At 48.0% G+C, this 10,107-nt stretch overlaps 2 protein-coding genes across 2 annotated transcripts; both read right to left on the bottom strand.

Moving 5' to 3' along the window:
• Window positions 1-4,886: 4,886 nt before the first annotated feature.
• On the bottom strand, window positions 4,887-5,408 carry LOC140175191 (uncharacterized). Its single transcript, XM_072202132.1, has one exon. It carries the CDS (start codon window positions 5,406-5,408, stop codon window positions 4,887-4,889), a length of 522 nt encoding a protein of 173 aa, XP_072058233.1.
• A 2,221-nt stretch (window positions 5,409-7,629) lies between these two features.
• LOC112709422 (uncharacterized) lies at window positions 7,630-8,367 on the bottom strand. The gene has a single exon (XM_025761307.1). It carries the CDS (start codon window positions 8,365-8,367, stop codon window positions 7,630-7,632), a length of 738 nt encoding a protein of 245 aa, XP_025617092.1.
• Between the last annotated feature and the right edge of the window lie 1,740 nt (window positions 8,368-10,107).

Here is a 10,107-nt window from a genome sequence, read left to right as displayed (position 1 = left end):
TATATTAAGAATAGATAGAACGCTGCATCATGCCACCTTTGAAAATGGAAACAACAATAGGAGGAGCAGAACTAAAGCAACCAACTACCATACAAACCTGATGAGATGTGAGGGAACAAATCTCAATTTCCATGCATTGGCATCATAACAAGCTAGGGTAATAAAGACTTAGTTTGATAAAATTTTTATTTTTTAAAAATAGTTAATAAAAGTTAATTTTTAAAAAATGACTTTTTAAAAATTGTAATATTTATGTTTGGTAAATCAAATAAAAATAACTTTTAATAAATACAAGCAACATTAATTGTATTTGGTAAAATAGCTTTTAAATTTAAAAATACTATAATAGACATATGTCCGGTTGGTCGGTGTACCGGACGGGTCGGGACGTTTCCTTACGAGCTGGTGGGGTGAGTTGGGATCTGGGTCGGATGAAAGGGGGGTGCCACCTGTAAAAACACTCCGACGTTCAAGTCAATGAGGTATGCAGGCGATGTGTGAGGAGGGAGTAAAGTGACGTACTTTGGGGGGAGGGGTAGGACCCTCCCCCTTTATACCCTGTCAGTAGGGCGGGCCTCACGGGAGGTGCCCTCTTTACTGGAAGCTTCCTACCCCCAGCTGGCAAACAGCTGGTAACAGGAGAACATGCCCGGGTCGCAGGTCCGGCGGGTTACGCGCGATAATCCGTCCACATGGACCGGTTTGTCCAAGGGCCGAGTTGGATGGTTCGCCAGCTGGATTGGGCCGTAACAGTGCCTCCAACGCGCCAATTATGGCCGTGAGCGCCGGTGGTGGCGCGTTCCGTTTCCTTTTGCATGTATTGTCGTCTCGTCGGTCTCTCGTGGCGTGGACGCGCCTTCTGTGTGCGTGTAAAGCCGTCCGCTACTGGGAAACGTCTCTCCTCGTCCTTTGCGCCAGGCATTTAATGCTCTCAATGGGCGTTTTGAAATCCCTCGAGAAAAGACAATTTTGTCCTTGCCCTTCGCGCTTCTCAGAGTTGGTTACTTTTTTAGTTTTCCTTTGGCTTCACTTCAGTTTCTTATTGCATTGCGTCTCCTTCGCTTGTTTCTCTTTCTTTCCCAATCATATTCTCTGCGATCCTTTGCTTTACCCATACCTTTCTCAATCCTTCGATCCTCTTCGCTCATCACCATCATCCTGGTAAGATTCCTATCCTTTCTCCTGGTTTTGATGTGGCATTGCTTATTTTCCTGGTTCTGCATGTGTGTTGTGTTGTTGATATAAACTACTTAATATGAACCGCATGCTTGCTAGTGATTTAGCGTTAGGTAGATACTGTAAGGGGGTTACCATTCTAGGATTTTGCTTTTTTCTTTTCTGGCCTCATTTTAATGATTATAGTTATTGGATAGGCAGGCTTTAGTTTCTAGTAGCAATATTGTAGCTTCTGGTAGTTCTGCCGACCTCCTTACCTTTTAGACTGATCTTAAGTGGTGCCCCACTGTAGGTATGGCCCAGCGTCCCGTTGTAAGGGTCGTGAGACTGGCTCCCTACGACCGATATGTGTGGGTGACCTCGGATGTAAAGGAGACCCCAAACCAAATGTCTCTGGAGGAACTTACCAAGTTTTGACAGAACGAATACCTGTGCAGAGGAACCGACGAGGAAGTTAACTACGAAGCCTTCGTTCCTGCCGATAACGAACGAATATTTCAGTTGAACTTGCACTCTCCCCAGGTCCCCGATTGGATGTGGTTGTATAAGGCCATGTTCACCTGCCTGGGAGTCCGTCTCTCCTTCTCCCCTTTTCAGATGGCGCTACTTAACCGTTGAGACGTAGCGCCATCCCAGTTGTATCCAAACAGCTGAGCGTCCATCCGCTGTTTTGAGATGGTCTGCGAATACCTCGAGCTTCCAATTTCTGTTGAGGTGTTCTTGTTTCTTTTTACTTTAACAAATCCTTTAAAGGAGGGAAGGGCTAAAAAGGGCTTCATGTCCTTCCGGGCAGCCCAAGGCCGGAGGATCTTCGGCGTGTTTGAAGATTCCTACCACGGGTTCAAGGACAAGTACTTTAAAGTCCGCCTGGCCAAAGGTCGGCACCCCTTCTGGTTGACGTTGGAAGGGGAACGTCGCATACCGACGTACTGGAGTTTTGGGGCTGGAGCAAACGCTTTCACCAAGATAACATACAAAGGGTTGTCCCCTGAAAATAAGAGGGTTGCCGACGTCTTGTTGGCCGTTTTTGGAAAAAACCTTGTTAACCCTCATCTTCTTATGGGTGATCGGGATATGGCCTTGAATTATATATGTGAGTGGTCGTCTAGCGAGTTATTTGCACTTTTGTTGTTTTTGTTTATTTTCCCGACTTGACGACTAATGGATTTTCGTGTTTTGTTGTAGTGTCAATGTCTACCGAAGTAACAAGAGAAGGTGGCTGGCACTAACGCTGCCTCTGTCCCTGGTCCCCGGCCAGAGGTAGAAGTTGAACCGGAGGCCCGAGAAGAGCCGGAGGAGGAGGTGCTCGTCGTTAAGAATCCTAAGAAGAGGAAGCCCTCCTCTAGTCCTGAGGGGGTTCTCACTGTTATGGAAAAGAACTTTGACACCGGAAACTTTATCGATTCCTAGCTGCTTCCTGTCATAGAGGACTTTTTTTATGGTGGGGATCTCTCTTCCCAGGCGAGGTGGATGTATCGCACTCTGCTTCGAGGGGCCGCCATAGCTAGGAAGGCGGAATCTTCCTTGGCGGGGACCCGATCTCTGGAGGTGAAGCTTGAATCCTTTGCTAGAGCTAACACCAAGTATAAAGAGGAGGTGAAGTTGCTTCGGGAGCAGCTCGCTGCTGTCGAGGAGAAGGCCAAGTCGGCTGAGGAGAATGTTAAGGTTGTTGATGAGAAGGTGAAGGCAGCGGAGGAAAAAGTAAAGACCTCCGATGCTGCCGTAGCTTGCCTCACTGAATGGGAGCTCACCTTGGAGGGTCAGCTTAACTCTTCCCAAGGTCGGGTGGCTGGGCTGGAGAAGGAGCGCGACAAGGCGCTCTCCTTGGTCAAGACGGCCCAAGCTGAGACTGCTGAATTCAAGAAAAAGTATAAAGAGACCGTAAAGCAAGGGAAGAATGCCATTTTGATGACCGAGGAGGCCCTCAAGGCTCAAGTAAAACTGCTGGCTCCTGACTTTGACACCTCGGCGGTTGGCGTTTTTAAGACTATTAAGGATGGAAGGATTGTTGACATGCCGACGAAGTAGCTTGTACTTTGTAACTTGTAAACTTTGTTATCTTTATAACTTTTCAACTTTGTAATTTTTGGGTCGCTTTTGAAAACGTTAGCCGCTTACTCGGCTTGTAATTACTGTTTACTTTTTGCTTGGTCGGTAGTATCCTTATGCTGTATTTTGTTACCGTTTTGTTGGTATTGGCTATTTGTTCATGTTCGTTTACCGTTAGGTTGGTAATTGACGTGGCCAGGTCGTGGCCTTTATTGTTGTTACAGCCACTTGCTAAGGTGTATTACTTTTGATGGTTCCTGGGGTGATCAGTCCCCGGTTACCGTATCGCCATTGCGTTCATTCGATTTGACAATTTCGTCAGTAACACAGAACATAAAAGGAAAAAGATAATGATAGCAAGTATGTGACAAGTAAGTAAATATTAACCGGCACACCGGCCAAACACATAATGATAACAAGTATGTGAGAAAGGCAATTGATTCAACCCGACATTCTTGATTCAACCTAAATTGATTCGGATCTTACCGGGTCTGCGATCGGCTTAGGAATAGAATCTTCTTAGGTTACCGGCATTCCACGTTCTCGGAACTTCCTTTCCGTCTAGTCGCTCCAACTTGTAGGAACCTCTGCCGATCACCTCCTTTACCCTGTACGGGTCTTCTCAGTTTGCTGCCAGTTTTCCTTCCTCCGGAGTCGGGATGCCAATGTCGTTGCGCTACAGAACCAGGTCATTTTGTTCAAATTCTCTTTTGAGCACTTTGGCGTTGTAGCGCAGGACCATCCTTTGTTTTAATGCCGCTTCTGACAAGTGGGCTATCTCCCTGGCCTCGTCTACTAGGTTCTTTTCCATGGACTCTTCGATTCCTCCCAAGATCAGTCGTGGGCTCGGCTCACCGATCTCCACAGGTATTATCGCGTCTACCCCGTAAGTGAGGCGGAAAGGGGTTTTCCCGGTAGATGATTGTTGGGTTGTGCGGTAGGACCAAAGGACCAAGGCCAACCCGTCTGCCTATGCCCCTTTCTTGTGGTCAAGTCGCTTTTTGAGGCTTTGTAAGATGACCTTGTTAGCGGCCTTGACTTGGCCGTTAGTTTGGGGGTGTTCAACTGACGAGAACCTCTGCTTTATGCCCAAGCCGGCTACGAATTCTCCAAACTTCTTGTCGGCGAACTGGGTGCCGTTATCCGAGACAACGACCTCTGGGTCTGGTTATCACTTGCCTCCACATGAACTTTTGACAGTTGGCTGAGGATATACTGGCGAGTGGCTCGGCCTCCACTCTACCGGGAAGGGCCCAAACAGGTCAACTTACCACTGCGAAAATGGTCGGGAGGCCATCAGGAGGCTAAGTTCTGCTGCCGGAGCCTTGTGGAAGTTGGCGTTCTCCTGACACCTCTTGCACTTCTCCACGAATACTTTAAGAGTCCACCATCATCAAGGGCCAGTAGTATCCAGCCCTGACGAGCTTTCGGGCTAGAGCTTTCCCCCTATGTGGTGGCCACAGCATCCCTCGTGGACTTCGTGTAACACGTAATTCGTCTGGTCGGGGTGTAGGGAATTCAGTAGGGGTTGGCTAAGCCTCTCTTAAACAATTGTCCCTGTATTATGGTGTACTTGGCTGCTTCTCTTCTTAGCCCTCTTGCTGCTTTGTCGTACTAGGTAGTTTACTGTTTTCCAAAAAGTCGGTAATCACGTCCATCCATTAGGGGCTTGAGCGGACAAGGTGTAAGGTCACAACTGGTTCCTTCATCAGGCCTTGGATGAGGGAGCGGTTGTCTGTTCCCGGCTTTGTGCTTGCCATCTTAGATAAAAGGTTGGCCCTTGTGTTTTTCTCCCTAGGGACGTGTTGTACGGTGACTTCATCAAATTCCTTACTCAACCTGTTAACTTGCTCCAAGTACTTCTGCAGCAGCGAATCACTAGCTTGGTATTCCCCATTGACCTGTGACGTGACAATGTGGGAGTCACTGCACACTTCTACTCTTGTGGCCCTGACCTCTTTTGCCAACTGGAGGCCGCTAAGGAGGGCCTCGTACTCTGCTTGATTGTTTGATACAGGAAAGTCGAACTTGATCGACTGCTCGTATACGACTCCGGTAGGGCTTTCCAAGATGATTCCTGCTCCTCCGAATGTTTGGTTGGAGGCTCCATCTACGTGGAGCTTCCACCGTATGTTCGGGTTGCCGGGAGGGTCTTCTGTGACCTCAAATAGGAAATCTGCCATTGCTTGGACCTTGATGGCGTGTCTAGGCTCATAGTGCAGGTCATATTGGGACAGCTCAATTGCCCAGGCTATCCTCTGGCCCGCCAGGTCGGGTTTCTGCAATATTTTTCGGATCGCCTGGTCTGTTCTAATTGTTATTGGATGCCTTTGAAAATATTGCCGGAGCCTACGGGACAAGGTCAGCAGTGCGTAAGCAAGTTTTTCTAACTTGCTATATCTCAACTCTGCCCCTTGTAGCACTTTGCTTATGAAGTAGACCGGCTGCTGAACCTTCCCCTCTTCTCACAACAAGACGGTTGCGACGGCCTCGTCTGTTACTGCCAAGTACAAGAATAGTATTTTCCCATTTTTGGGCTTACCGAGGACTGGTGGTGACGAGATGATTCTCTTGAAGTGATTAAAGACTTCCTCGCAAGCTGGGGTCCATTCAAACGCGATTCCTTTCTTCATCAAATTGAAGAAAGGGAGGGCCATGGTGGCCGACGCGCCGAGAAATCGGAATAGCGCAGTTAACCTTCCGGCCAGCCTCTGCACGTCCTTTACGTTTTCTGGGCTTGTCATTTGTAGGATCACCTCGCACTTTTCTGAATTGGCTTCGACCCCTCTCTGGGTTATCATGAATCCCAGGAATTTTCCGGCCTCCATGACGAAGGCGCACTTGAATGGGTTCAACCTCATACCGTGTCGCCAAAGAGCTGCGAATACGCTCTCCAAGTCATCAATGAGGTCGTCGACCTTAATGGTCTTGACTAGGATGTTGTCCACGTAAACTTCTACCGTCTTACCAATGATGTCACTGAATATCTTGTTCATCAGCCTTTGATACGTGGCTCCCGCATTCTTCAGCCCAAATGGCACCACCTTGTAGCAATATGTTCCTCCTGGCGTTATGAACACCATCTTTTCTTCATCTGGTCGATGCATCGGGATCTGGTTATATCCAGAATAGGCGTCTATGAAGCTCATGTACCGGTAACCCGAGGTCGGGTCTACTAGTGCATCAATATTAGGAAGGGGGAAAGAGTCTTTGGGGCAGGCTTTGTTGAGGTCAGAGTACTCTACGCACATTCTCCACTTTCCGCTAGGTTTCCTGACCAAGACAACGTTTGACAGCCATGTTGAGTACTCCAGCTCCCGGATGAACCCTGCTTGCAAGAGGCCGGCCGTCTATCTGGCCACTTCATCGGCTCTTTCCTGGGGCATTTTCCTCCTCCTCTGCGCTACCGGCTTAGTGTCGACTCTCACCGCTAGGTGGTGCGACATGAGGTTGGGGTCGATACACGGCATGTCGGCTGGCGTCCATGCGAACAGGTCGCCATTTTTTCAAATTACTTCCACCAATGGCCCCTTTAGCTCATGAGGGAGGTTTCTATTCACGAAGGTGAACTTTGCCTCCGAGTCGCCGATCCTGATCTTCTCGAGGTCTCCCTCAGGCTCTGGCCTGGGCTTGTCCTCAATTATTGCATCCAAGTCGGCCAAGAAGATCCCGATTGCTTCCTGGAATTTCTTCCTCAGGGAGAGACTGGCGTTGTTGCATGCGACTGCCGTTTCTAAATCTCCCTTGATGGATCCAGTCGACCCATTATTAGAAACAAACTTCATCACCAGTAACTTAGTGTAGATTATTGCTCCGAGTTCATTGATGGTTTCTCTTTCCATTATGATGTTGTAGGCTGTGGAGTCCCTTAGGATAACGAACTCCGCCATTACGGTCCTCCTTTCTGGACCTCTGCCTATGGAGACCGGCAAAGAGATTATCCCATCTGGCTTGATGAAGTGATATCCGAGACCGACCACACTGTGCTGGTGGGTCTTCAGGTCGGCATCTCGTAGACCTAAGGCATTGAATACATTGCGGAACATGATGTTCGAATCCGCGCCGGTGTCCACAAGGATTCGCTTAACCAACTCGGTTCCCATCCTGGCCGTGATCACCATAGGAGGGTTTTCTTGCATGCCTTCAATCCACTGGTCTTCAGGTCCAAACGAGATCAGTGGTACTTTCCTGGGGGAGGTGTGGTGCCGGACGAGGCGATCTTGACCTGGGGGCAACGTCTCTTCCGACCACGACGTTCACCACCATGAGTCCCCGTTCGCTGTCTTCTTCGGGTTCCCTCCTTTGTCTCACGGCTCTGTCCCTGTCATCGGGACGATCCCTATCTCGCCTCCTCAGCTCTCTTATGAGATGGGATAGTTCCGCCAGCTTGCCATCTTGGATCGCCTATTCCAAGGCGTCTCTGAGATCAAAACAGTCTTGGGTCTTGTGACCAAAGCCTTTATGGTAATCACAATAAAGGCTCTTGTTTTTCCCGGTCCTGTCCTTGAGAGGTCGGGGCTTCGACAGGATACTCTTATCGGCTATTTGCTGATATACCTCCACAATTGGGACGGCTAGGAGAGTGTAATTGGTGAACTTGGCAACCAGAGGGAATGTTTTGGAGTTTTTGGCTGGGACTCCATCCTTGGAGTGTTCCTTAAGCCTATCTCCGCTGCCGTGCTGTCGAGGTTGGTTGTAGGTGGGCTGCCGCTTGTTGGCTGCCACGACCTGTCTGACTTCTTCATCATTGATATATTCCCTTGCCACGTTCTGGATTTCCTGCATCGTCCACACGGGCTTGGTGGCAAGATGCTTCCTGAAATCTTCATTTAGCAACCCGTTTGTCAAACATAAACTGGCCACCGAGTTGGTTAGGCCATCGATCTCCAAGCACTCATCGTTGAACCTGTCCAGGTATTTTCTGGTCGGCTCTCCGGCTCTTTGCGTTATCCCGAGAAGGTTGATCGGGTGTTTCGCCTTCGCAATGCAGGTAGTAAACTGGGCTAGGAAGGCTCGGGTGATGTCCCCGAAGGTCGTTATAGAGGCTTGGGAGAGGCCGTTGAACCATCGTATCGCTGGTCCTGCTAAGGTGACCGGAAAAGCGCGGCATCTGACTTCGTCACCGACCCCTTCCAAGTTCATCTTGGCCTCGAAGGCCGTCAGATGTTCTTAGGGATCTTGGGTCCCGTCATACCTCATGTCGGTCGGCTTATCAAAGTGCTTTGGAAGCCGGACCTCGAGGATTGAGTGGTGGAAAGGGGTCGCTCCCATGATCACCGGTTGTCGACTTCTCCTCGCGCTCTCTCCGCTGTCCTCTCCTTGTGACCGGTTTCTCCTTGATCCTTCCCTGGAGCCTTCCCTGCGCGATCGGGTATATATCACGGGGTCTCGCCGTCTTCTCGGCGCTTCTCTATTTTACTCTTGGCTCTCTGGCTCTGATCTGGGGATCGGAGTATGCCTGGAATGACTACATCGAGGACTTCTCTCCCTCCTCTAGGAAGGTCGGGAACGCTCTTGACTTGGTGTTGATTGGCGACGCTCCCTGCCAGCCACTTCTCATTCCAGGTTCTGCACTCTGTGGCACAGCTCCTGGATTATTCTGGCACTGTCGCTTCGGGTTCCTCCAAAGGGTCGTCTATCGGGCAGGCGCGGTGGGGATCTGATGTGCTCGTGCTGGGGAACCCCCGAGGTTCCCCCACGTTCAATTCTGCGTGGGTTGCCCCTATCATCTACCGCTACAGGCTCCAAAATAAAATCCATGTCAGTCGTTCCCACAGACGGCGCCAATGTCCGGTTGGTCGGTGTATCGGATAGGTCAAGACGTTTCCTTACGAGCTGGTGGGGTGAGCTGGGATCTGGGTTGGATGCGCGGGCAGACGACCTCACGGGCTCTTTGTGCGATGAAAGGGGGTGCCACCTGCAAAGACACTCCGATGTTCAAGTCAGTGAGGTGTGCAGGCGATGCGTGAGGAGGGAGTAAAGTGACATACCTTGGGGGGAGGGGTAGGACCCTCCCCCTTTATACCCTGTCAGTAGGGCGGGCCCCACGAGAGGTGCCCTCTTTCCTGGAAGCTTCCTACCCCCCAGCTGGCAGATAGCTGGTAACAGGAGAATGTACCCGGGTCGTAGGTCCGGCGGGTTACGCGCAATAACCCGTCCGCATGGACCGATTTGTCCAGGGGCCAGGTCGGATGGTTCGCCAGCTGGACTGGACCGTAACAACATAAATGTAAGCATTAAATTTAAAAATTAGTTAACATATAAAGTTATATTAGACTTTTAAATTTTGAAAAGTATAAGTCAACTTTGAAAAATTCTATCTTAAAAGTATCTCGATCTTTTAAAAGCTGCAAGCACAAGCACATTGATTTTTGATTTACCAAACACAAAATGAAGAGTTTGAACTTTTAAAAAGCACAAACACCTCTTCAAAAAACTTTACCAAATCAAGTCAAAGTCCGGCGCCTGATTCAATACTCCTGGAAGGTTTGGAGTATTAAAACTCTTCTTAAAGAGTTAAACAAAAGTTAACGTATTTGAAATTTTAGTACTCCTTAATTAAAAAGAGAGAGAAAAATCATCATTTAATTATTAAAGAAAGAGAAAAGAATTAACATTAAATTTTATTTAGGTTAAATTTTTTATTTTAATTTAAATTTATTTTATTTTAGATTGATATTAAATTATTATAAAATTATGATAAAAATAAAAATTTAAAAGAATTAAAAAGATATAATACTCTTATTATTCTAAAATTTTTTTATTTAAACAAACATATTCATATTATTTTAAAATTAATACGAATAAATTTATTTAAAATTTTTAAATTTTAAATAAATATATTCATCTTGTTTTAAATAAATGTTCTCGTATTATTTTTTT

The sequence above is a fragment of the Arachis hypogaea genome, chromosome 9, assembly GCF_003086295.3.
Source record: "Arachis hypogaea cultivar Tifrunner chromosome 9, arahy.Tifrunner.gnm2.J5K5, whole genome shotgun sequence".
NCBI lineage: Eukaryota > Viridiplantae > Streptophyta > Magnoliopsida > Fabales > Fabaceae > Arachis > Arachis hypogaea.
The sequence above is the reverse complement of the archived record's forward strand: the minus strand, read 5'-3'. Positions and strand labels throughout refer to the sequence as shown.

What these genes read in the sequence shown, in the direction of transcription:
- LOC140175191 (XM_072202132.1), bottom strand. Translation starts at nt 5,408, where the DNA reads ATGGCAGATTTCCTATTTGAGGTCACAGAAGACCCTCCCGGCAACCCG.
- LOC112709422 (XM_025761307.1), bottom strand. Translation starts at nt 8,367, where the DNA reads ATGAACTTGGAAGGGGTCGGTGACGAAGTCAGATGCCGCGCTTTTCCG.